The 27,142-nt window shown below is 48.1% G+C and overlaps 1 protein-coding gene and 1 long non-coding RNA gene across 15 annotated transcripts in view; one reads left to right on the top strand and one right to left on the bottom strand.

The window, feature by feature from the left end:
* PTK2 (protein tyrosine kinase 2) overlaps positions 1-27,142 on the top strand; it is a 197,316-nt gene that overhangs the window by 152,121 nt on the left and 18,053 nt on the right. For 12 of the 14 annotated variants that reach the window (XR_011491385.1, XM_070476928.1, XM_070476927.1 and 9 more), the window contains 9 exons: positions 543-643; positions 3,341-3,456; positions 4,232-4,332; positions 5,737-5,826; positions 8,103-8,307; positions 21,349-21,460; positions 24,079-24,165; positions 25,595-25,732; positions 26,404-26,535. Coding sequence is in view for 13 of the 14 variants with exons in the window: in XM_070476928.1 (XP_070333029.1) it covers positions 543-643; positions 3,341-3,456; positions 4,232-4,332; positions 5,737-5,826; positions 8,103-8,307; positions 21,349-21,460; positions 24,079-24,165; positions 25,595-25,732; positions 26,404-26,535 (1,082 nt within the window). In the remaining variant the exon portion in view is untranslated. The remainder of the gene's footprint in view (positions 1-542; positions 644-3,340; positions 3,457-4,231; positions 4,333-5,736; positions 5,827-8,102; positions 8,308-21,348; positions 21,461-24,078; positions 24,166-25,594; positions 25,733-26,403; positions 26,536-27,142) is intronic. The other 2 variants (XM_070476938.1, XM_070476939.1) reach the window with 1 other exon arrangement.
* LOC139038431 (uncharacterized) lies at positions 18,361-22,795 on the bottom strand. Its single transcript, XR_011491387.1, has 2 exons — positions 22,708-22,795; positions 18,361-18,835 (listed from the first exon to the last, which is right to left on the bottom strand). It is a non-coding gene; the product is annotated as an uncharacterized lncRNA (long non-coding RNA).

Raw genomic sequence — 27,142 nt, forward strand, 5'->3', positions numbered from 1 at the left:
CTGGCGTCAGACTTTCTGAAAGGAGTTCAGGCCTGGAAGCCACATGCTGGCATTTCCCCATAGGGAAGTCCTCACAGTGGTCCAGGAACTGCTTTCTTAGCCCTGATAGCGCTGGGAGGTGATGCGGCCACAGTGGTGGATGCCGGAGCCTCTTGGGTCAAGGAGAAATCCTCTCAAAGCCACCGGCATGGGCTCTGGGGCCCTGCAGGGAACGCCCAGCTGCATTCACACTCAGGAACGTGCCTGCTGCCCCACCAGCAATTTACCAATCAGGTGGTTTTACCATGAAGGGTATTTCTTAGACAATGAATCACACATTCCAGCTTGGTCAGGTTTCCAGAGGAAAACCTGGAAAGTTAGCCTCAGGTCAGATTTGTCCCTGAAAAAGAAGAGGAGGTTTTCTCAGCCAGTGAAAAGCACTAAATCCTAACCACCGGAACGCCGGGGAACTCCCGTTAGCCCCGAGTCTTAACTGAGCTTGTCTTCAGGAAACTGAAAGATCTTCAAAGGAATGATGGTTTTGGACACCTGTTTCTCCGCAGTAACGATGCGTCAGTTTGACCACCCTCACATTGTGAAGCTGATCGGAGTCATCACAGAGAACCCCGTCTGGATCATCATGGAGCTGTGCACACTTGGAGAGGTATCCACCCCCCACCTACTGCACCTGCACCCGCAGGGGAGTGGGTGACATACACTCTCATAGTATACATAGGGTGTGTATATGTGTGCATATACATAGTGCACACTCAGAGAGGTACCCACCCCCCATCTGACGTGGCTGTACCCGCAGGGAAGTGCGTGACATACACTCTCATAGTATACATAGAGTGTGTATATGTGTGCATATACATAGCACACACTCGGAGAGGTACTCACCCCCCATCCGCCACGCCTGCACCCTCAGGGGAGTGGGTGACATACACTCTCGTAGTATACATAGAGTGTGTATATGTGTGCATATACATAGCACACACTAAGAGAGGTACTCACCCCCCATCCACCATGCCTGCACCCGCAGGGGAGTGCATGACATACACTCTCGTAGTATATGAGTGTGTATATGTGTGCGTATACATAGTGCACACTCAGAGAGGTACCCGCCCCCCATCCACCACCCCTGCACCCGCAGAGAAGTGTGTGACATACACTCTCATAGTATACATAGAGTGTGTATTTGTGTGCATATATATAGTGCACACTCAGAGAGGTACCTGCCCCCCATCCACTGCGCCTGCACCTGCAGGGAAGTGTGTGACATACACTCTTGTAGTATACATAGGAGGGTGTCTATATGTGTGCATGTATAGTGCAGACTCAGAGAGGTACCCACCCCCCATCCACCGCACCTGCACCCGCAGGGAAGTGTGTGACATACACTCTTGTAGTATACATAGGAGAGTGTCTATATGTGTGCATATATATAGTGCAGACTCAGAGAGGTATCTGCCCCCCATCCACTGCGCTTGCACCCGCAGGGAAGTGTGTGACATACGCTCTTATAGTATACATAGGAGAGTGTGTATGTATGTACATATACATACTATAGTAGTATAGCATCCTCATTAAATTCCCAAGTAGTCCCCTAGCTCAGTGCAGGTGGCAGGGTCTTCCCACCCCAAAGCTTTGTCAGGACTGGAAGCAGCAGGTGACTAAGTGATTCTCTTCTTTCCCTCTTTCTTGCTGTTGCCTAAAGAACTTGCCCACTGATTTGAGTGTGAAAGAAGCAATGTTAGTGGAGTTTGGGTAAATGTGCTGAATTTAGGTACATCAGAACTACTGCTTCATCTTTGGGGGAACTGACTTTGCAGTGTCTTTCAGACCAACTAATGTGAGTCACAGTTTCCTCTTAAAGCTAGCAGAGTGTGGGCGATGTCCTTATTTGACTCTCCCAGAAGCTCCCAGGTAGGTGTGTCACCACCACCTGGGCGAGTCCCCACCCAGGCCGCTGAGTCATGGGAGGGCGGGCCGGCTGGGCCCCACCCTCTTTCTGTCTCCAGGCAGCTCCCTGCGCCCTGCTTGGGGTAAACCTTCCAGATGTGTGCATGTGGCGTTGGTGCTGAAATCTAGTAGTTTAACCGTCTAACACATTATACATATTAGTTGTTTCTGGAAGGACACCAAGCAGTTTTGCTTTTAGTGAGAATTGAGGTTTTAGTTTCTGGGAATCAAAGATGGCCTGGGTCCGTCGTCCTCTCACGATGGTGTTGGCCCTGCCTTCCGGGGACAGGGCGCTGCCCGTGGCCTCCCTGATCTCCTCCCCAGCTCTGATGACAGCTCTGTGAGGCTCTAAGAAACCGTGGGTAATATTAGATGGTCTAAAAGACACTGCAAAGTGAAGTCCCCCAGAGGTGAAACAATGGTTCTGATTTACTTAAATTCAGCATTCATTTACCCAAACCTCTCTGACATTGCTTCTTTCACTCTCAAGTCACTGGGCGTTTTCTGTAGGCAACAGCAAGAGAGAGGGGAAAAAATAACCACTTGGTCACTGGCCACTTCCAGTCCTAACAAAGCTTTCTGGTGAAGGAATTATTTTAAGGCCTCCAGGATTTCTCTTCTTCCTCTCCCACACTTTTCCAAATAAAATGGAGTGTTTACATAAATTGTTTTCTTCACATAATTTTTCTGCTTTTGTTTTTGGAGAATTTGTTAATTGTTCTGGGTTAGATCATTAATAATGCTTCTCCTTTATGTGTAGGGAGATTGTGTAGGATTGGAGTTCATCTGCCTTCTTTGCTATATTAGCATTTTGCCGAATTAGTCTTGATAGTCATAGTATGGACCATAGTAAGCCTAGGGCGTAAACACCCGTAAACACGTAACCATTTTACCCTTCTTCACCCAAGATTCCCTGGCGGCAGAGGGGGACTTCTTGCCCCTGCTTTGTCTTCATCCCCTTGTGCTCAGGTCGGCCTGGGGCACAGGGTGGTCTGGGGAGGTGGGCTGACCGTGGCTGTGGAGGAGGCTTGCTTTGTAACTAGATTTTTTGTTGTTGTTCTCTGGCTCTTATTATCTGGTGGTATTTTATACCACACCTTTATTCATTCCCTGGAACCATCTTTCTGTATTTTTTCAGAAATGTGTCTATAATCATGAGGACTCTAATTTTTGCAATTGGATCTCAAATGAAGAATAATTAAGCATGACTTCTGTGATGATGTGTCTCTTTCATTATGCCTGTTTTGTTTTTTTGTTTTTTAGGATAGAATTGAAGGCATTCTCATAAAAATGCATTTGGAAAGGATCAGATCGTTGTTGAATGTAACTCTTCTGCTATTGATTTTTAGTCTGTGACACTAATTATTTTTCTTGTTCCTTTTGGTCACTGTTGAAAAAGCTGCGGTCGTTTCTGCAAGTAAGGAAATACAGTTTGGATCTAGCGTCTTTGATCCTATATGCCTATCAGCTTAGTACAGCCCTTGCATATCTGGAGAGTAAAAGATTTGTACACAGGTGAGACCGGTCATGAAGCTGGTGAGCTGCCTCTGAGTGGGGGGTGGATGGAAGGAGGTTCTCATGGTACCTGAGTGCCCCTCTTGACTCCTATACAGACGGTGCTGAAAGTCCTGCTGTGTAGTGCCATGGCATGGGAACTCATGGAATTGAGGGGTTTTCCTCACATGGAGTTTGAAGCAGATCACTGGTTCCTTCCACAGATACTGTTGACAGCCTCTATGTGGCACTGTGGACCTAAAACATATTGTCATGGAACTTTCTAGGACACCATAGCATCATGAGTAACATCTGTTGGCCTTCTGCAGAATTTCCGTTCTTAATCTGGGTCTCTACTTTGAGTACAAGTGAAAGCCCTTACAGTTCGTTTGCCTAGTATTTGGTGTTGCAAGTGTTCTGAAGATCGTTTTAATTGTATCTAATGAAATTTGTTAGTAACAGTAGGGTTACACACCCTGGCCCTGTGCTGTCCATCAGTTATTGCAGTGGGCAATGTGATTGTATGAAAAGTAATAAGTGATTTCATTATTTAAGAATTTTCTTTGCCATCATTCAGGATACTAATCACCATATTATTGAGTGAGTAAATATCTGCCAAAAGGAATGTATTTGAAGTAAAACAATAAAAGCATCTCTCTTTTTCAGTGTATAATAAAGTTCCTATTTGTATATAAGCTGTCTTTCAAAGTACTTGTATGTCTTTATATAATATAGATCAATTTGTGGGGTTTTTCCCTCGTATTAAAATTTATTGTTCCACATTCTTCCTTATTAGGGACATTGCTGCTCGGAACGTTCTGGTGTCCTCAAATGATTGCGTAAAATTAGGAGACTTTGGATTATCCCGATATATGGAAGATAGTACTTACTACAAAGGTAAGAAATCAGAGCGACAAGTAGGAAATAAGCTCAGTGATTTTTTAGCTCTTAAAAAAAGTACATTTTAATGTGCTCGGCTGAGCTTTGACGTAGGTGTGTAGTCAGGTCCATGGAGCAAGGACAGCCTTCCCGGTGAAGGCGCTAGAACAATTGGTCATCCCTGGGCAAGAAACAGCCCGCAACCTACACTCACTCCCCGTTAACTCAGACCCATCATAGACTTAGTTTCAAGACCTAAGACTGTGAGACTTTTAGGAAGAAAAATAGAGGCCAATCTTTTGAATCTAAGGCTAGGCGAGGAAGAGTCCTTGGATTTGACACTAAAAACATGCATAAAAGGGAAAAAGTAATAACTTGTTCCTCATCAGAAGTTAAAACCTTTTGTTCTGCAAAAGACCTGGGCAGATGGATGGAAAGACCAGTTACAGAGTGGGAGGAGATATTTGTTAATCACATCCTCAACCAAGACTCTTATCTGGGCTACAGAAGGAACTCTCAAAACTCACAGGTGAAAAGGGAAAGTACACAGGTAGAAAAGGGGTAAAAGATAGGAAGAGAGATTCCTCCACCGGCTGTTCGGGCAGCACAGGGCACATTACCCCTGGGGAAGTGCAGAGTGAGCCACTGAGAGGTGTCGGGCACACCTGTCGGGGTGGCCATGGTCACAGCAGTGATAGCACGGAATGCTGGCAGACATGCAGAAGGCAAGGCAAATTACTTTGTGAGTTGTTTGTGAGGATATTAAATGTAAAATGATAAGCCACTCTGGAAAAGAGTTTTGCAGATTCTTAAAAAACTAAACATGCACTATCTTATGACCTAGAAATAGACACCTAGTCATCTCACGCAGAGAAATGAAAGCTCACATTTACACAAAACTGGTGTTTGTTCATTGCAGCTTTATCTCTAGTTGCTGGGATCAACTCAGACGTCCAGCCCCTGACCCTCTACCTGGTAGACACAGCTCACCACCTCCCAGCGGAGGGGTGGGCACCCTGGATCAGTGAACACAGTCTCCCCCGAACTTCCCTCAGAGCTCCAATCTGCTGACTCCAGAGACTTCTGTCCTTTAGTTTTGGAGCTGAAATCTAGCTGATGCGATTTTTTTCTTTAATTTTGCCAATCTCAGAATCAGATTGACTTGGTTCTTCAAGTTATTATTAATTTTCATATTCTTAGTACTCGAGCTAAGGGTTAGGCTGTTAAGTCTGTTGGCTGTGAGCTCATGGCCGCATCCTGCCCTGCTCCCCACCTCCCCACATCACCCCAAGTGACCAGCACCAAAAGGAAGGGAAAAGTGGTTCTCCCAAAGACCCCATAGTGGAAATCTCAGCTGGTTCTAACGGTGAGGTCCCTAAGCAGATAACAGGGAGGTTTTACTTTCTAAAATTAATCTTCCAGCTTCCAAAGGAAAATTGCCTATTAAATGGATGGCTCCTGAGTCAATCAATTTTCGACGTTTTACCTCAGCTAGTGACGTGTGGATGTTTGGTGAGTATTTGAGAACTTCTTTGGTTAAAGTTACAGTTTGTATGTTCTCCAGAATAAACTTGGCGCTGTCTGGTCAGTTGGAAGTTGGTCTGCCCTCCCCTGCCCAACCCCCCTCATCACACGCCATCCTCACTCCTCTGACGCAGGCCTCCTCCTCCTTTGCGGGGTAAGCTTTTTGCTCCCTTCCTTCCTCTCTGCCGTCTTCTGTGTGGCCTTACTTTTATGTGAGTGATGTCAGCGGTCGACCTGCACATTGGGTGACTTGATGGTCCCCAAATCCAGTGTGTCTGAGACTGACTGCCTTTCACCTCTCTCTGGAGTCTGACCTCCTTCCCAGCTTGTCTCGAGGCTTGAAAGCTTGTCCCGTCGCGTCGTGTAGCGCTGCTGCTCCGATGTCCCCCCGCCGTCTCCTTCTTGCCCTCTGTGTCCCCGCAGAGCCCCCAGGTGTGCGTGCGCATGGCTGACGTTCATCCTGCAGTGCCTCTTCCCTCTCCCCACCCGCACTTGTAAATGACTCACCTTTTTGGTGTGGGTGATGCTCCGTCTCCGCCCTGCTTTCCAGACAGCTCATCCTGACACCCTTTCCCCCTGTTGAAATGTCCCCTTGGCGCATGTGCAGCAGGTGTGCCGCCCCGCCACACCCCTGCACATGCTGTCTCAGTCACAGCACTCACACATCCACCCTGTGCGTGGCCCTGTGTGCGTATTTGTTCTGCTGGACTTCAGACAGCTTCCCAGGAGATGCTCTGTCATGTTTATGCACCTTCTTCCTGTAAATAAAAGCAGCTTGATGTTCCTCAAGTATGTGTTCTCATTTTTTCTTCTGCTTCCTTGCTGTTGACTTTCAGCAGCCATTTAGTGCCTTAACCCATATTAGGTGAAAGAAGGAATTCAGTAAGACAGGAAACGGTGCCCTACGATTGGAGAAGGGGCTACAGTTCAGCTGGCTTCAGATCCTAAGACCTCACTGTCTGCTTTGCGACTCAGGTTAAGCAGGTTGCTTAACCTCTCAAGGGAATTCCACATTTCAGGGTCTGAGATGCCTATTTGTTTTTTTCTTCACATTTCTAGAACTAGGATTTGTGACAAATCAGTGGTATCTCAAAGTTGGTGTCATTCCAGGTGTTTTATGTGGTTACTTGCATGCCCTTGTGTAGACTTTGTTTTGTTCATATCAGTGCTTCTTTCTTGTCTGAATGAGTTTAAAAGAGCTCTTTGGTAAGAATAAAATAATTGTAAGAGGTAACAAAGGATCCGGTTATTAATTTAGTTGGCAGCATATTCCCTCCTTTTCTGGTAATATAAAATAATAATGCATCTTAAAATCCATAGCATCTTAGATATCATAAACAACAGTTTTTAAAAAGATGTAAGGTGTGAGGATTAAGGATGATGTAAATTTCAAGGAAGAGTTCCAGACACACATTGAAGTTTCAAGAAATGACACCTGGTTTTGTCATTACTAGTGATATTGTCATAATTACTGGTGAGAAAAAAAAACAGAAGGCAATTTTGGGGGGGGGGAGATGGTCATACACCCCTCAAAATCGTTGGCTTTTGGCTAATTTCAGATCTAATTCACATTGATGTGAAGTTGTGCCTCCCTGTCTGAGGCACACACCAGCTTAGGTGCTGAAGATGCCAAAAGACAGTCATAGCCCCTCTGCCCCTGCCCCGGCACCATGTGTATGGGGCACGCTTGCGATGGGGCAGACGGGAGCTTCCAGGGTCGGGGGTGGTGGGCAGGGCAAGGAACTCACAAAGGGACCTGCAAGAGGAGAGCTGTGACGAAGATGATGAGCGGTATTGAATCTAGAGAGTTCAGCACCAGCAGAAGCTCTAAGGAGCGTGTTCTTGGGCACATCTGCATGGTCAGACTTGAACTGTAGGATTTTCTCTGTCAGGCCTCAGGCCAGCTGCTGTGATCGTGAGCAGGTTGGACTAAAGTGGAAGGGGAATCTGAAATGCATTCAGCGTTTTTAAAATCAGTTCACTGAGCTATTCTGTGAAGTATCACTATAGCTGGGGGGCAGTGCGTTTTCCAGTGTGGATTTTTTAATGAGATAAACCTCTTAGACAAACGTTTTTTTGTTGTTGATAATACTGTGTCATTATTCCCATCCTACTAAACTAGCGGTCCTGTTTCTGTTTGGTAGCAGAGCTAACTGAGCGTTGCTTTACTTGGCCCATGTGCCAGCTCTGAAGTCACCCCTGAAACGTGGGAACTGCCCTCCTCCTGTGAAGTTCACGGCTGTGTTTTTGCTCCCACCCCGCAGGTGTGTGTATGTGGGAAATCCTGATGCATGGCGTGAAGCCCTTTCAAGGCGTGAAGAACAATGACGTGATCGGGCGCATCGAGAATGGGGAGAGGCTGCCCATGCCTCCCAACTGCCCCCCCACCCTCTACAGCCTCATGACCAAGTGCTGGGCGTACGACCCCAGCCGGCGGCCCCGCTTCACTGAGCTCAAGGCTCAGCTCAGGTAGGAGTGGGGGGGCGGCCGGGCCGGGCAGGGGTGGGCACGGGCCTCGGCCGCCTTCCCCCTGCAGAGCCTCCTGTCAGTACATCTCGGGCAAGCACAGTCACCTTACTGACGGTGTTTCTTTACACCCCGTTAGTCTTCAGAAGCATGTGTCTTAGAGTCTTCCTAAAGTTGAGAAGGTGATCAGATCTCCCTGGCCTGATTGCTTGGCGCTGCTCCCAGGTCCTTCCAGACCTGGTCCCGGCTCAGCTCTCCATCTCTCTGCACACACTCCGCCTTCTGCTCCAGCTGCACCCAGCCCCTGACCACCTGCACTGCTCATTGCCTTTCCTTCCACCCCTGCCCCCGTTTGCCCCCAGGGTGCCCCTCTTCAGTCTTCACAGCCCAGCTCAGGTGTCGCCACCTTAATCCCACCCACCCCAAAAGAGACACACCCAGTCCTGTGGTACCTTCTGAGTGCTTATGTTATCACAGTTCAGACATCCACCTTACCCGCTCAGCTGCCTTCTGTGACTCCTGCTCTGTCTGTGCCAGGCGCCGTTAGACCCAAGCCTGCAGCAGCCACATCCCCTGGGGGAGCACACGGGGCTCCTCAGTGTGCTGTGTCCAGAGGGGCTGCACAGAGCTGACCGGCCACTTACGCATTCCTGTAGCCCTGGGGCAGAGCTTAGGACCAGTACCTCATCCATGCTCAGTAAGCAGTTGTTGCATTAAGTCTAGATTGAGGCTTAATACTTGAATCAGCAGGACACTTTAATATACATAACCCAGCCAGCCAGCACCATGGTTTAATGTGCCAAATCACCTGGCTCCTATTTGGGGTACTCCCTGATCTTAGGTAAGTTTCTTTACTTGCTGTGTTTTAGTCTTTTTTCATAAAAATCAGTGAATGTGGGTGCAGAACCCCAGGCAGCTCCTGTAGCCCACCCTCACTCCCAGGGCTTGAACCCTCTCCAGCCTGGCTTAGCACAGAAAATGATGCCAGGAGGGAGCAGGGCCCGGGTGCGAGCTGGGAGCCAGTCGTCTGGTCAGCAGTTGTTTTGCTGCGTCTCCTCGTTCTAGGTTAGGCTCTGTGGGCCCAGAGGGAGCATGCACAGTCCTGACCCCGGATCTTGAAGTCTGGCGGAGGAGGCGGGGGTTGACGTCCTTGGCCGCACTGTGACTGCTGCGACGCCCAGCAGCCCGCCCACCTCCGTCCTGCTGCAGGGCCTCTCTGTGATGGCCCCTGGGGCCTCTTGAGAGGGCTCTCTGCGGGCTGAGGGCCTCCGTACAGTTGAGCTGCGCCCGCTGCCTCTGTCGGGCTCGCTCTCAGACGCGCTTCCTTCCGTGGTTCGCCTCCTTGTGGACCTTTCCTCGGAGTCTGACAGCTTCTGTCCCTGAACCGCTCCGCTTTGATGCCGGGCTCCGCGTGCGTCCTTCCCTGTCACTCGGGGTATCGACCAACTTGTGCTTATCCCCTCAGCCCCTTCTGGGTTCAGTTTCCTAACCCGCTGTGGCTTTGCTCCCAGCTCCATCTGCCGTTAGCTCCGGTTCTGCCTTTTCTCACCGGCCCCTTTTCTGTCCTGCGCTCCCTGCTGCAGGACACTGTGTGTCCTGGAGCAGAGCTGCTGTGGCTTCTCCTGCCTGGCTCTTGCCCTCGCCTTCTGTGGGTCATGGTGGGGCCTTTGTCTCCACCGACATCAGGAAGCCGTCAGTAATTCCCTGCCTGCCTGCCCGCTCCAGCTGACCAGCTAGGGAATCCTCACCTCCGTGTCTGCAGACCTGCTCCCCCCGCCCCGCACTCCTCACCCATCAGTCTTCTCCGAACTCCCTGCTCAGGGCAGCTTTCAGTGGGTTCCTGCCACCCCCTGTCAAGTAGAGGCTTCCAGAGTAGCAGCTGGGGCTTCTCCAGTCTTGGCCGGGACCCTCCTGCCCTTTCTCACACTGTGGCCACGCTAGCCTGCGCCTCGGCCTGGAAGGCGCCCGCCTGCGCCTGCCAAGATGGGCCCTGGCATCCTCCTCGGCCTCCTCCCTGCTCTGCCTGCAGGCTGCCCGGAGCTTTGGCTGCTTCTGGCCATGCTCACCCTGCGCAGCCACAGGCGGCCGTGGCCCGGTCCAGTCGGCTGCCCCAGCACTGGGCACCGCGTGGCTGGGCCGGTGCTGGTCAGTGGGCAGGAGGACCAGACACTTTTCCTGCCCTCGAGGAGCTCACAGTCTAGTACGTCTCATCCCCTACTAGACTGGAGCTCCTTGAGGACAGGGATCGTCATACTCACCTCGGTGTCGCCCGACCCTCAGGCCAGGCTCCGGGACCCAGTGAGGACCACACAGCCGCCGAGCCCGTGCTCGGCACACGGCAGTGCTGACGTGGCTGGAGGATGGCGGCGTGAAGGTGGAGTAGCTCCCCAGAGCGTCCCCGGGCGAGGGTTTAGGGCTAAGTGCAAGTATTTTATACACACACACACACGCGCGCGCGCGCGCGCATGTATAAAAACATCAGGTCCCAGTTTATAGATGTTTTCTTGTGAACAGGTAGCACAGGTCATTAAGTATTAGTTTATCCTGTTTGTTTTCTATTAGTCAGAAATGAAGCTTAACTTTGTATTTGGAACATGTAGAATATGGCTACCAAATAAACCAAATAAAATATAACGTTGCAACATAATAGCTTACCTGAAAAAAAAATAGCTTTCCTGGATAGCTATATGTAACAATGAATCACAAACAAGAAAGTAGAATCTTTTAGTGACTTTTCCAAAAGTTTTATTATATGCAAGATTCAAAGAAAATAATAAATTTTGGGTAATCCTTACCCCAGGTCACTTAAAAATGTTCCCCAATCCCATTCTCCTTGTCTGCCATAAGAGAAACACTGCAGACAGACTCAGGTTCTCATGGGCTCCTCTCTGGGATGGGACCACCGCCTGTTTTCACTGTGTCCTAAGTTAGGAACAGTGGCTCTCAGAGACTCTCGTTGGCAGAGCGTCCTACTGGGATGGATCAGCTCTGACCGAAAGGCTGGTCCTCCTCCTGTCCCGGGTCCTTGTTCGTACGTGTGCCTCACTGAGGAGAATGAGGTCCAACTCTCAGCAGCCTGTTGGCAAGTGTAAGAAACCCCTCAGTAGGAAATTTCTCATAGTGTGTGCCCTAGCATTTCGTACTGTGTTCCTGACAAGTTACAAGAGTGCACTGAATATTCTTTGAGTGAAGGAATCATTTAGTCTCTTGCTGGTTCAGTTCATTGTGTGGCAGATACTGTGCCAAGGAGACCACATAAACCACAGGTGTATTGTCCCCTTTGGAGGTTATGTTCAAAGTTAGTGTTGCTGAGCAGTGCTCTGTGTGACTAAGACATCTGTGCTTCCTTATAGGAAGAAATTGTCAGCTTTATCTCAGGAAAGCATTTAACATGTGGCTTCTTAAATCCCTTTTAGACGAATGCAATAAATAAAGTTATCCATTTAAATTTTGTACCTTAATTTTTGTTATTTAAAAAAATTTTTTGTTGACATGCAAAGATGTAAACTTGAAGACATGCCAAGAAGTAAACTCATTGAATTTTCATAAAGGGCAAAGTAACCAGAACAAGAAAACAGCATTGCCTGTACCCCAGAAACTCACTGGAGACCTCTTTGCAGTCAGTGCTCCCCCGCAAGGGTAACCGCTCACCACAGGTCGGTTCTGCCTGTTTTTGAGCTTTACGTAAACGCCCCCATTCAGTGTTGCTTTTTTGTTTATGACTTACTTTTGCCCAAGATTTAGTTTGAGATCACTGTGTTACTCAGCTAGTTGTACCTCATTCTCATTGCTGTATGTGCTCCACTTAAGACTCGACCGTAGTTTATCTCTTCTACTACTCTCCATCTTGGGGCTTTGAGACACAGACAGCATCAAGACTGCTGCTGTGTGGGCATACTAGATGTGTCTTTGGGGAGCATGTGTGCACAAACGCCTGGTGGGTGCATGTTCACGCATCTACGTGCGTGCAGGCTGTAGCTATATTTGCCGACAGCGCCTGTTTTTCTACGTGGATGTGCCCGTGCAGCATCCCCAGCAGTGATGAAAGCTCCTGTTGCTTCAGCCATGGTTTTTTAAACCTTTGGGAATTGATCCTTGTTTCTAAGCTGTCGTTTTCACATGTGAAGGGTAGGTTAAACAAACAAACATAAGTGGTATGCACACAGTTGACCTGATCTTTTCGATCCTAAAGAACACTGACCTAGTAAGTGTCTGCCTGGAAGGCCCCCCGGCCCTGGGCGCTTCAGGAAGCCCAGCAAATGGACACTGCTCACCAGAAGCAGGTCTCCATCCTCTGCAGTCACCTGTAGAAATCACCGCGTTGAAAACCAGTGTGGACTGAGTGCCCCGAACCCGCACACAGTACCTCACCTGAACCCTCACGGTCCTTGGAGGCGTAGGTGATGTTGTCATCATCAGTTTACAGGTGAGGAAATGGAAACAGGCCAGGTCACGTGACCGCGGGTCACGACCTGGGATTCAAGGCAAGTCCGCCTGAGTCCAGGGCACAGGCTGTCAGTTGTCACGCTCTGCGCTTTGATCTGAGACCCAGCGAAAGTCAGTAAGCTCCCAGGCTATGATTATGACTGGTGGGCAAACTCTTAACACTGTTTAGTTTAAAAAGAAAAAGAAAGAAAGAAAGAAAACCACTGTTACATGGAATTCCCGCAGCCGGTTTTCTTATATTTGCTTGAGTGTCAGGCAGAGAAAGTCCCCCAGAACAAAGGCAGCATCTCTGGCTTAGGCACAGGGGCCCCCACTCAAGGACTTTGAAGGGTGGCATAGTTTCCATGGCTTATCACTGTTGTGCTGTTACATCTGGAATGTGCTGCGTCTGGCCACTGTGGCCCTCTGTGATCGCAGCGTCCGTGGGAGCAGTTCTGTCAGTTTTCCATGAGCGCGAGTCCCTCCAGGGGCACTTGGTGGCAGCTAGAGGCAGGCCACCCAGTGTGCGTTAGCCAGAGCCTGTACTTGCCTGCCAAGTCCTCATCCTGTGTCCGTAATGCATAGCCTTATCTTCAGCTTGGGTCTAGGGGGAGTGCTGAATGTTGCGTGTTTGTTGTTGTTGTGTTTTTTTTTTGCATGTACGTTGTTATAACTTGATATTGTCGTGTTTGCTTCTTGACTTTATCATACAAAACTGGCCTTCGAGAAATCTATTTGACCTGGAAGAGGGCATGGCAACCCACTCCAGTATTCTTGCCTAGAGAATCCCCATGGACAGAGGAGCCTGACCCTATGTCTACAGTCCATAGGGTCACAAAGAGTCAGACATGACTAAGCGACTGAGCACACATGCATGGTCTTGGGTGAGTGACCTAGCCTCCCTGGAAGAGCGGGGTCACGAGTCCTACCTATACTCCAGAACTAAGTAAAGTCATCTGAAATGCGTTTAGTTTTCATGCTTGTGGTAGGCACATACTTGGTGGGCATACTTGTTTCATCTGAAACAAAGCAAAAACAAAGTTTCATCTGAAGATCCACAGGGGACCTGGAAGTCTTGGGCACAGAAAATGATCAGTTGCTGTTTTTAAAAAAAGCTAATTATTCACGTTTAAAAGTGGTAGCTAAAAAAAAAAGAATAAATAGGAACTCTCACTAATCTTAAAACTACGAAAGAAGAATATTTCAATAAAGGCTTCTGCAAAGAGGAAAAAAGAAAAAAAAAAAGTGGTAGCTATTATTGTTCAGATACCAAAATGCAAGGCACATCTTTTTGACATTTTGTAGATGTCTTATGGATGTCTTCTACAGGCTTTTTTTTTTTTTAATCCTTTCTGATTCTTCATTTATCTTAAAATGTGAACTCTAGATTAAAAACTCTAGGTTTGACTAATAACGTGAGATTACTTGTGCTTCTTTGCTGTATTTTTCAGGTGGTTTTGAATCTGCTCCCCAAATTCCTCTCAAAGGTGGTGTCTGAATTCCCCCTTAGTCATCATATCAGCATCTTCCTTCTTGTTGCCATCTTGCTGGTCTCCATCTTATCTAGAAGAGTAGCCTGTTTTTCAATTATTCCTGTATTTACAGTGTAAAATGTTTGGGGCCTTTGCCTTCCCAGTAATAAAAAATAAATAGTAAATTTAATAGAAACTTAATGTACAATTTAAACTGTTTTCTATGAAAAATTACATCAAACCTGTTCCTTCCCTGTGGGGACCCCACACCCTGATGATGTTCAGACCTTTACAGGTGCGGCTCTGCTTTACCTTCAGATCCGCAGCTTGGTTTTGTGTGAAGTAAACAAATTTCTGGGGAGATTTAAACTTAAATTTCATAAAAGTTAACCCTTTGTACAAGCGCCAAAGAATTGATGCTTTAGAACTGTGGTGTTGGAGAAGACTCTTGAGAGTCCCTTGGACTGCAAGGAGATCCAACCAGTCCATCCTAAAGGGGATCAGTCCTGGGTGTTTATTGGAAGGACTGATGTTGAAGCTGAAACTCCAATACTTTGGCCACCTGATGCGAAGAATTGACTCATTTGAAAAGACCCTGATGCTGGCAAAGATTGAGGGCAGGAGGAGAAGGGGACAACAGAGGATGAGATGGCTAGATGGCATCACTGACTCAATGGACATGGGTTTGGGTAGATTCCTAGAGTTGGTGATGGACAGAGAGGCCTGGCGTGCTGCGGTTCATGGGGTTGCACAGAGTCAGACATGACTGAGCGACTGAACTGAACTGAACCCTTTGTACTTATGTGGCTTCACAGACCATTTACCTTGCTGATCTCACAATAATTCTCAAGGATGAGATACCATTGCCCTTTTCACTCAAGTCTCAGAACACCCTGTGACTTGCCTGGATTTTGCACCCAACAAAGGGTGGGTACAGGACCCCAGCCCTCTTCTCCCCAGTCCAGGACCAGTGTCCTGGTTTCTACCCTGGGGTGGCCCCTCCCCACTTGGGGGGGGGTCGCTGGCTGCTCCACCCCTACACTCCTCCTCACTCTCTGGGCTTCCCTGCCTTGTCTTGTTTGTAAGAGAACTTTGGATGAAGCTCCCCTGCAGCTGGAATCCACTCGTTTTTCTGTTAGCATCCGAAGGCCTCCCCTAGCAGCCACAGCGAAATCCTCAGGCTCGCCGGGCAGCTGCCGTCACCCCTCCCTTCACCTGTCTCTGGCACAGTTCTCCTTCTCTCTGTTCCTAATTCCCTTTCCCCGAATGTCGTCTTCAGGGTTATCCCTGAAAACGTGGAGAAAGAGTGGAGCAGGCATGAACATCTGTCCTCCCGTCTGGACCGTGGAGGACCAGTGGCCGCAGGTTAAGGGGGTGGGCAGGTGAGGTGGGTGCGGGAGCACCGAAACCGATGGGAGCAGCGCTGGCTCTGTGTGGGTCCCGGGTCCCTGGGCACCTCACCTAGACTGGAGGACGCAGCAGCCCCTGGGGCACCCAGCCGGTTCTCGGTGAGGGGGGCTGGTGCTGCGAAGCCATGGGCTTACCTTCTGCACCTCTTCCTCTTGTTTAACCTCCCCCCCCCAAACTTGCAATTTAGAAACACCTTTTGTGTCATACTTTTAGTGATTGCTCTGAGTATTACACTGTACATCTTTAACTTTTCAACGTCTTGTTGTTCAGTCGCTCAGTCGTGTCCAACTCTTTGTGACCTCATGGTCTGCAGCACGCCGGGTTTCCCTGCCTTTCGCCATCTCCTGGAGCTTGCTCAAACTCTTGTCTCAAACTCTGTTGAGCTGGTGATGCTGTCTACTTAGACTTAATCTTTGTATTTCACTTTAAATTACCACCTCAATCCTTTCTGCTCTAGATGTCATATATATTCATATATGTTAGTAATCTCATAAGATTCCACTTTGTGTTTTAAATAGCATTTTAAGGAAAGTAAGGGGGAGATCTTATATTTAACCCCAAACAGTGCTCTTTCTTCTTTCCTAAAGACCTTTCTTGAATTATCTATCAAAGAACTTCTTTAGCATTTCTTGTGGTGTGAACCTGTTGATTAGTTTGGGGTGTTGTTTTTTTTTTTTTAATCTGAAAATGAATTGAGCGTCATTTCACTGTATACAAAACTCTGAATCAATGGCATTTTTCCTTTTTTTTTCCTTTCAGCACCTTAAAGCTTTCTTTCACTATCTTCCAAGGAGAAGTCACTGGCCTTTCAAATTATTCTTCATCTTGTGTCGTGTGTCATTTTTTCTGGCTGCTTCCGTGGCCTGCTGTTTATCTTTGGCTTTCAGCAGTGTGTAACTGGGATGTGCTTGGCTGTGGTTTGTTCACTGTGTTCAGCTTCACTGAGTCTCTTGAGTCTGTGAATGTGTGTCATTTCTGCAGCTGTTTTTTTCAGCTCTGTTTTCTCTCTACTTTTAAAACTCCCATTCTCTGCATGTTAAATCTTTTGATAGCGTCCTTCAAAACAGAGTCCAGAGACTCTGTTCTTTCTCTCTTTCCCAATCTTTTTTCTCTAGGTTCCTCAGACTGGAGAAGTTTTGTCCTTAGTCTCCCTGACTATTCTCTCATCTCCATCCTACTGATCACCCAGTCCCATGGAGATTTTATTTCAGATATTCTGGTTTTAGTTATGGAATTCTCATTTGACTCTTTCTTATAGTTCTATTTATCTGTTGACATTTCCTATCTTTTCATTAACTATGAATGAATTTTCCTATATGTCCTTGAAAATAACAGCTCTTTGAAGTCCTTGCTTGCTAATTCCAATTTCTGAGTCACCATTGGAGTCAGCTTCCTTTAGATTTCTTTTCCTCTTGAGACTGGATTACATTTTAGTGTTTGTGTATCAGGTGGTTTTAGATTATGCCCTAGACTTGTGGCTGACAAATTGTGGCAACTCTGGATTCAATGTCATTCCTCTGAAGACTGCTTGGTTGGTTGACTTAGCAGGCAGCTAACTACGCAGGTCTCAATTGCAAGCTCTCTCCATTCTATGAGTTCCTGTCTCGATTCAGCTGAGTTCAGTCTCAGCTGGGCCGCCTGGAGCCTGCCCTATATGTGCATGATACAGGGGTCAGCACGTGATTCAGGCAGAATTTATTCTTAGAATTTGAAGTACCCCCTCCCTGGCTCTCTTCTTCCTGGCATTTCCCCGTTCATTTTCCACCAGCTGTGGTGACCCAGACTCAGTCCTCTAGTTCTTCAAACCAGTAGGATGGCGGCCAGCTTTTTGGCCAGTGGCCATTAAAGTGGGACCTCGCCCAGTGCCATTCTTTCATCCTAGCGTCCCTCCCCCCCAGAGCCTGACTGCTCAGTGCTGCCTCAGGTCCTCGTTGTTGTCTAGGCTGTCTCTTCTGTCCTAGTCTCTGCAAGAGGGGGGGTCACATAGGAGCTTCTCCAACTTGCCCAAAATACCAAAGAGGTCACCCTTTGAAAGTAAGATTTTAGTAGAAATAACTTTTAAAAATAATTTTGAGATGTGTGACACCGTAGCCCAGCAGAAGTGCATAACTTCCTGAAGTTTGAGACACATAGTAAGTAGAGAGAAATGCAGATTTTGTGTCCGTGAAACGAGATGCCGGGTCTGCTGTGTGTGTTTATAAGAGGAGGGGAGAACCCCGTGCTGCAGCACCGAGGTTACTGCGGCTGCAGAGACACCATCCCAGCCTCATCTCAGGCCTCCAGACTTGTTTTCTGCAAAGATCCCTGGGCGGGGGTGGGGGGGAGTGCTTGTTGAAAGGTCAATTCCATTCCTTTGTGGTGAGGCAGTGTTGGGTAATTATAAGAGATCATGTTTCAAAACTGGTATTCCCATGAACTTGCTAAAACAAGCCATTTCCCTCTTGGCTTTTATTATTATTTTTTCTTTTTCCTTCATCCAGTTTCTTTCTTGCTGCTCTTTCTCTGGGTATTTTCCAGATTAGCCTAAGTAGCTATGAATCCAGACTGATTTTCTATCCAAAGCAAATTTTGTGATGTCATCACAAAATCATTATGTTAGGTGATCAAAGTCCAATCTTTTTTTTTTTTAAGTTATTTAAGCAGAGAAGAAATATGGTTTCAAAGGAAAGAATAGCAGTATAATTGCTATCAGGAAAAACGCTGCAGAAATGAAATAGATTAAAAAAAAAACCCAAGACATGTAAAAGTACAGAACTAGTTAGCATTTACTGAAATGTCCTACTGGTTCCCTCCCCTACTTTGTTTCTCCGTCCTAACAGTGAACGGGACGGGCAGTGTGTCATTGTGCCTTATGCACAAGGACACAGGTTGAGACGGCCCGGCTGCCTGTGGTTACCCAGCTCCCAGCTCTGTCCCTTCTGCTGGGACAGTGGGAGCAGCTGGTCAGCTCCTCAGGACCGGTCGCCCCGTCCACCCAAAAGCTTGCGCTGGAGATTTGCTTTAGTATGTCCGCTTTATGATGGAAACGAAGAAGCTGTCAGACCTCTTTCTTGCTCTCCATGAAAATACCTTAGACGTGAAGTCACATCCTGTGAAACCTCTCCCCGGCAGCTTGCAGAACCTGGGACGCCAGGTTCACAGGGGTGCTGCCGCCGGAGTCAGAATGTGCTTTCACATGTTTATGTCCTTTTACTCCGAGCTGACGACTTGTTTGACTTTTTCTCCTAAAGTGAGGAAAGTAAAAACAAAACTCACGTTAAACAGTTTTTTCCCCCTCTTCTCAATCCTCTTCCTAGATAGGGCTCGTGGATAAAACAAAGAATGATTACCACATGCCCTGATGTTTGTTAAATGAGAAGTCTTACTATCTTCTATTGCTTCATCTCTCGGCGGGTTTCAGACTTAGAAACGACCGTCCCAGGAAGAAGCATGCGGGCTCGTTGCCAGTTCACATTTAGGCAGCTAAAAGCTCTCAAATGGAATGTATTGCTACTAAAAATATTTGTAGTTTGGGAAAATATGTTTAAATTTGACCTCCTTGACACTCTGCACATTCCAGTTTTTTGCTCTGGGTTCCGCAGCGACTGTAAAAAGAAAAGCTCAGAAATGTCTCCATGGGCACTCTTACTCCATCTATGGAAGAGTCTTCCCCCTGTAAAACCAGATTCTTTATGAGTTATTTATATTCTGAGCTGCTCTAAGCAACAAATTACTTTTTCTCAGAAACATTTTGACATGTTATCTTGGGTATGAGGCTGAAGGAACGGCGCTACCTGGCTACCCCTGTGTTCGTGTTCAGTGTAGCAGATGATGAAGGATTGAGGAGGAGGATTCAGAAGGGAGTCAGTGGGTCAGAGAAGAGGGGTCCATGACTGTGGGTGCAAGGGTCGGGGTAGGGGGAGTCTGAGGGGTCTCCCGACGGCAAGGGCCTCCCGTGATCCATTTGGAGGTGTTTGTGGGGGGCAGTCACCTTCAGGTCAGGGTGACCCAGTTCAGAAGACAGGCCATGTGAGTTAAAGTGCCTTCATGGGGGCTGTTTGAAGTAGAGTTCCCATTGCCTTCATTTTTTTTTTTCATTTATTTTAGTTGGAGGGTAATTACTTCACAACATTGCAGTGGGTTTTGTCATACATTGACATAAATCAGCCATGGAGTTACATGTATCCCATTGCCTTTAAGAATAAGTCACACTTGGCGTTCTCACAGCTTGCCTGTATTTTAACAATTTGAGGAAGTTAGAAATAAGGACAGTTTGGTTTACTTTTGTTTTTTGCTTGATTTTTTTTGTCTTGGTTTTTGGGAATTTTCAGTTGTTTAAAACTACAGAAATTTTGGAAATTCTGATTTGGAGTCTGTTACTTATTTTGAGGGTCAGGTGATTGAGAGCAGGGTGCTTGTAATCAGAGGGGGCCCCTCTCTCAGGCCAGTGGACTCCTGCTCCCGTTGGCCTGCCCATGTCCCCTGTGAGGCGGGGGCCTGAGGCGAGCCGTCTTCCTCGGCAGGCCAAGCAGATGCTCGGCCCATGCCGGCTTCAGGGCCCACCATCCCGTGGTCACTGCAGCAGTGTGATCCAGGTTCCATGCTCATGCTGGGCGCATGGGAATGGGCAGTTCTCGGTGCAGCAGGGGCCACAGCCTCTCAGACAGGCATACATGGCGCATTTTGACCTGTGAATCGTGGGATCTGAGCCATGTCCCCACGATGCTGGCTCTCGGGCACAGCGGCCTCGAGGGCACCACCGGTCCTGCCCTGTCATTTAAACGTTTTGTGTTGTTTTCTCAGCCACAATCGTCTACATGGAGTGGGAGGGAAACTGAAATCGTATTTTGAAGAGGGGATGGGCTCTTTTGACTAAATTTCACTTTTCTCTAAGTGCTGATGTGACCATTGAAGAAAACATTCCCTTCCCTTTAAAAAAAAAAAAAAAAGGTCTCCCATGTGTAGTGAGGGCTTGCTGACTCAGGGCAGTCGTGAAATGGATTGTGCATCTTCTCCTGCCGTAGCTGCGTGAGAAGCAGCCTGCCCTCGCCTCCGGCAGCCGGAGTGTCTTCTGCAAACAGGCGAGTGGTTCCCAGATTAGAAAGGGAGGCTCTGGGGCAGCTGACCTCACTCTCTCACGGACGCCTCCCCGGGAGGCTGGGGCTGAAGCAGCCTCTGTATGCAGCTGCGGGGCGGCGGGTGGGGGCCGCTGTCTGCGCCCGGAGGACCGAGGTCCCTGCCAGCCCAAGTAGTGGGCGGCCTGGCGCCTGGGAACAGAGCCCTGAGCTACCTGGCGGGTGAGCAGCGGTGAGACCTGGTGCTGAGCTGCGTGTGCGAAGGCAGCAGGAATTTCAGAAGTTTCCTTTCTTCCTGATGAGACAAAGTGCTGGTTAAAGTGAAAGCTGGCAGGAAGGTCGTCTGGGCTGTTTGGGGCGTGTCTCCTACAGCGCTGATGTGGTGCCTCCGTGGGGCTTGCTTGGGGAAACGGTCCTGCTGAAGGGAGCCGGGCGTCCAGACCGTCCGTCCTGGCTCCTCTCTGGTTTTTCAGCTTCTCCCTTCCCGGCCAGCTGTCCTTCCTTACCTGGGCTGTGGCTGTAAGCGGACCTGCCCTTTGCATCCAGGCTTCTCTGGAGTCCTTCTGGGAAGCTGGAAACCCGATCCCCTCTTCCTTTCTCATTGGGGCTCCTGGCGGCAGGGCGGGTCCCGAGTGTTCCAGCTCCTGGCAGCAGCTCCCTCACACCCTGTATTATCTCCCCAGCACAATCCTGGAGGAAGAGAAGGTCCAGCAAGAAGAGCGCATGAGGATGGAGTCCAGAAGGCAGGTCACCGCATCCTGGGACTCCGGAGGGTCCGATGAAGCGCCGCCCAAGGTAGCAGAGGCCCCCACCCCACCATGGCATTCCTCCTGCTGACTCTCGAGGGTTTGGTTTAGGCAGCTGCATGCTATCTGTGCAGAGAAAACCAAATGGCAGGTTATTCTAAGAATCAGCACTGCAACTTTGGTTTCTTATTTGCTTCTCTGTGTACCACCCTCCTGTGCACTCATTTTCCTAATCTGTGTTGCAGCCTCCAGCTGTTTGAAGCCATGGATGATTGGATTAGATATGACTTCCCAACTCCCTGACCACCTGCCCCCCCCCCGCAGAAGTCGGGGACCAAAGCCATTAACGCTTCATAGTTTGTTTTGAGAGGAGTCTGCTTCCACCTGACCCTGTCCCTTGGTGTTTGGTTCTCTTCTGCTGAGAACCTGGAGCACATTTTCTGCCCTTTTCTCGCCTGTGGCCGGCAGCTGGGTTGTCTGTGAAGCAGGCAGCGCATTGTATCCGCTTGTTGAGGTCTGTCGGTAGCATCCCAGCCCTGTCCTCCATCCTCCTGGCCTGCAGCCGGTCACCAGGCCTCCACACTGCACAGCCATGCTGGGGCCGGAAGGCCCTTGATCACTCCCCTCAGGTCAGGATTCTTTGTCCTCCTTTTGCCATGGACAGGGTGGTGTTTTCACACACCAGTTTGCTTGCAGAGAATAATCCAGTTCAGATCATTTTCTGGACAATATACATAAAAGGCTATTTTGCAGTTAATGGCTAACTGCTATTTGACGTTTGATGAGCTAAAAATATATTTAAAGAACCCTGATAGTTCATTCCCGTTTTGAAAAGTGTTCAGAAATCTGTTTTAACACAAAGTGCTATTAAATATTGTACCCATTTTTTTCTTGGTCATTGTTTTAAAATGTGTAACAGGAAGTATTGTTACACATTTAGAGTGAATACAGGTTATTGACCAAGTTTTTCAGAACTTTAGAGGTGAAGGGTTCTGTAGTCTGGCTTCCTCCACCAACGGAAGAACTGAGGCCCAGGGAAGGAGGGCCACATGCTTGATTCCAAGGGGTCACTCTGAGCCAGTTAGTGATGAGACCAGAATATTTCTCTATCTCTCCTCCTTTGGCAACAACCGAATCCCTAGGTACCCACCAGAAAGCTATGAACCCCAGCTCCTGCGATCTCCACCTCGTGTATACAGGTTTGCCTGTTTTCTCAGCCACAACTGTGGAATGGTTCGACACTGGAGAGCCTTGGAGTTCATTTCTCAGGTCCAGAAATCAAGTGGACATACTCACAAGTGGCTCAGATGACCGAGCAGGTTCCCTGCTTGTTCCCGGCCTCACTCTCCTTGTCTGTGAAGTGGGGGTACTAGTGTTCCCTGCCTCTTAGGGGTGTCGTGACGACCAGATGAGATTGTGTGTTCACAGCATGTGTTTTGGTTCCAGAAGTGTGAGGACCTCTGTGTGGCTGGTGAAGAACACAAATGATACAGCAGTCCCCTAAAACTCACAGAATTGAAGAACCTTTTCCATCTAAATGTGATTTTGTATCTCAGTCTCTATGATTTTTAATAATTTTCATGTGACTGAGTTTTGAAAGCTCTGCTATTAAATAAGTTCTTGGGCGGAGGTGGAGGTAGTTGGGATTCCTTTTTTACAGAATAAAGGTGAAGCCAGCTTAAAATTTTAAATAGCTTCACATTTCTTTCTCTAGGACATTTTCAAAGTGATTGTTCTAGTCTTTAATATGGGCCAGCAGACTACCCCACTGCCTGTTTTCTGTTGATGAACATTTATTTTATTGTGTGAGCTTACCCGTTCCCTTGTGTTTGTTCATGGCTGCGTCCCACTACACAGTTGAACGTAAGTGGTCCAGTTACTGTGTGGCTCAAAAAGATTAAAAAATTTACTCTGTGGGAATTCCCTGGCAGTCCAGTGGTTAGGACCTGGTGTGTTCAATCCCTGGTCAGAGAACTAAGATCCCACAGCTTTCTTCCATTCATGAGTTGTCTTTTCACTTTCTTGACCTCGTTATTTATGATGTGAAAGTTTTAATTCTGACCAAGTTCAATTTATCTTTTTTTCATTTGTTGACTAGCTTTTGGTATCCTGTAGAAGAAATCATTGCCTAACCCAGGATCACAAAGGGCTTCCCTTGTGACTCAGTTGGTAAAGAATCCACCTGCAACACAGGAGACCTGGGTTCAATTCCTGGGTCGGGAAGATCCCCTGGGGAAGGGAAAGGCTACTCACTCCAGTATTCTGGCCTGGAGAATTCCATGGACTACTTAGTCCATGGGGTCACAAAGAGTCGGACATGATTAAGCGACTTTCACTTTAGCGTCACAAAGATTTACTCCTGAGCCGCCACCTTCGAAGAGTTTTACCGTTTTAGCTCTTAGGTTTAGAGATATGATCCATTAGAATGAATTTCTGTGTGTGTTGTGTGGACAGGGTCCGGCTTCATGTTCACATGTGGTATCCTGATGTCCAGCATTATTTGTTGAGAAGACTGTTACCCCCAATGAAATGTCTTCACACCCTACATCATTCTTTCCAACTAAGCTCTTACAGAAAATTGTTTTTTTCTGTTCTTTTTAACAAAAGGCAGATTCACCAAAACAGTCAAAACACTATTCACATGATGCTCTCTTGATCTGCCCACAGCCCAGCAGACCTGGTTATCCCAGTCCGAGGTCCAGTGAAGGATTTTATCCCAGCCCACAGCACATGGTACAGACCAATCACTACCAGGTATGCATCCATTCCAGGTATAAGGTGTGTTCTTTTGTTCTTCACATTCAGAGTGGGGAAGTAACGTTAAACATACTGATATTGATAAATTAACACATATATCTTTGTATCAAACAAATGAACAATTCTTTCCCAAGCGCCAGGTTTCCTCACCTTGATAAGAACAGCGATAGGGCATTTCCCGCAGGCCTTTTTGCCTTGAAAGGCTCAATTGATCCTTTCACGTGGTTGGGAGTTATATAGAAAAAAACTGCCTTAGATGGTTTGAAATCTCTTCGTTGTGAAAATTCCTAAAAGTTATCTGGCAGTAATATATCCCTTCTGACTGAAACATAGTAACTGATAATAGCATTTCATGTTTAGTAAAATATTTTTTGATTAAAATATTTAAATAAACTGTGAGAGCTGTTTATATAAGTTATTTAAAAGTTTACTGTGTGTCATTAGTATGGAATTTTGGTATAAATCAGCGCCTAGAGATCTTCACTGAAGGGTGTGTTGATGTTTGGAAATACAGACTTGACTGCACTTTATCTCCTTAAAAAGTAGCTGACAGTCCTGCCATCCAGCAGCCTGATGAGTTAGGGAAGCAAATTCTGATTCCTTACTCTGTCCTTCTTTTGACTCAGCGCAAACCGTACAGAGAAACGCCTCCTACTCCCCTTCTGCTTGCCACTTTTTCCCACATTCACCTAAACGCTCTTACTCTGCCTGCGCCATCACCGTCAGACTGTGCAGCCATGCCTCTCCCACCACCTGCCCCAGTTCATTAGCAGACACGCCTACAGGGGCCCTGTTTCTCCTTCGCTGGGGGCGTCATGGTGAGCCAGCAGGAAGGGACCTATAGAGCGACAGCTTAGCCGTGTGTCTGGCCTCCTGTTGCTTTTACATCGGAGGATGGTCTGGGCTCAGCATTGTAATAAGTGTGCGGAGTAGAGAATGTGTGCTTTCCTAGTGTACATTTGTGTTGGCTCTCTAAGCTAACAGATGACCTTTCTCGAGGCCATAGTTGAGAGTCCATTTCCTCGCTTTACTGGCTCCTAGAGGTACCTGCACTCCTGACCCCACTTCTTCCATCTTCCAAACCCCAGTATCTCTCTGAGCCTTCTTCAGTAGTCACACCCCCTTTTCTTTCCCCTGCTGCTTCCCAGTTGCATTTTAGGGACCTTACGATCTCCTTGGGTCCACTGGGACAGTCCAGAGCAACCTCCCTGTCCCAGGAGTCTGACTTAGAATCATGTCTGTGCGACCCCTTTGCCGAGTGAGGTGCTCACAGGTCCCAGGGCTTAGGCCTTGGACTTCTCTGGGGAGCCGTTTCTCTGCTGCCACTCCGTCCTCTGCAGTCTTAGTCACTTCCTATCACCTGGAAGCAGGACTGTGCAGAAGCCACTGTGTCAGAGCGTGACCTGGCCGCTTCGCTCATCCGCAGGTCTCTGGCTACCCTGGCCCGCATGGAGTCACAGCCATGGCTGGCAGCATCTACCCAGGTCAGGCATCTCTCTTGGACCAAACAGATTCGTGGAATCACAGACCACAGGAGATACCCATGTGGCAGCCCAGCATGGAGGTAAATTGGATGTCCTTGGGCTTTGCCTTGTTAATTGATGAGGCTGTACCCAAGGCACCTTTCATTCTGAATCCTAAGATTTCTCAGTTTAGATGACCTGATTCTAAGATCAGATGCTCTCTGGGTCTGTGAATCTTTTTAACTAAAAGATGAAGAGATGCTACCATCATTAGTCCATTCATTTGAAAAACAGAGCCCTACATGAGGCCAGTGGACATACAGAACCTCCAGCTCAGCCGCCCATGTTAATTTTTACTAAGTTTTCCTGGTGAAACCAAGAACCACTCCTGTAATATTAAAAAACACTTCTTTCAATCCAAGAACGTCTGTAGTTGTCTGCTATTCATGCTCTTTTCCTTGGGGTAAACATGCTTTACACTTCATAACATGCATGTGTCACATTTAACCCTCCTCCCATTGTTTTACTTCCAGATTGTTTCCACTTTTTTTTGCTCTATTTAATGATGCATTCTTTGCACACATCTTGGATTACTTCTTTAAAATAGATCCCTGCAAGAGAACAGTTGTATACCTCTTAAAGCTGTGTCACCCACGTTAACTTAAAGCCCAAGGAAAAGCTGCTCTGCTTAATTTTTCTTGGAAAGACACACAGAAACAAGTAAGAGCACTGTATGTGGACGCCTGAGAGTGACTCTCTAACTCCCCTCCAGGACTCAGCGGCGCTGGACCTGCGTGGCCTCGGGCAGGCGCTGCCCACACACCTGATGGAGGAGCGGCTGATGCGGCAGCAGCAGGAGATGGAGGAGGACCAGCGCTGGCTGGAGAAGGAGGAGAGGTTTCTGGTAACTGAGGCGTGCTGGGTGCTCTCGCTCCTCGAGCCCTGGGGCGCCCGCTGTCCCGCCAGAGTTCACCTTATCCAGAGCAGGAGCGTCTGCTCCCTCAGGCTTGTAGCAGTGGGTGGTTTGCTTTTCTCAACTGACTTTTTCTGGATAAATTTCTAGGACGTCAGCAGTGGCATTGCGGGCTCAGACGTAGAACCATTTCTGTGGCTTCGCATGACTACCATGCTCACGCAGAAACGACTCCCGCTCAAGTGGCTGCTTGCACACAAGACACTGCCTCTCACCTCTGCAGGCCGGTGACTAGACAGGCAGGCCCCGGGCTTGCCTTCCTGGGTCCTCGAGTTCACGGTCTGAGGGGCACAGCCCTCCCCCCATATGCCTCTGGGTTCCTGGCAGGAAGCGTCTTCTTGGGACAGCTCTTGCCAACAGCCCCTCAGAAGTCCCTGGGGACAGAGGAATGGTGATAGCGGTCTCTGCGTGTCACGAGGTCCTCAGTCTCCCGAGCCCTCTCCGTCAGCCCTCCTTCCTGAAGTAGTGGAAGAGAAGGATGGCTGGATGGAACCAGGACTCGGGGAGCCCTCACACAGCGCCACACCCGGGGGTCCAG

Source organism: Odocoileus virginianus, chromosome 15 (genome assembly GCF_023699985.2).
Source record: "Odocoileus virginianus isolate 20LAN1187 ecotype Illinois chromosome 15, Ovbor_1.2, whole genome shotgun sequence".
NCBI classification, from domain to species: Eukaryota; Metazoa; Chordata; class Mammalia; order Artiodactyla; family Cervidae; genus Odocoileus; species Odocoileus virginianus.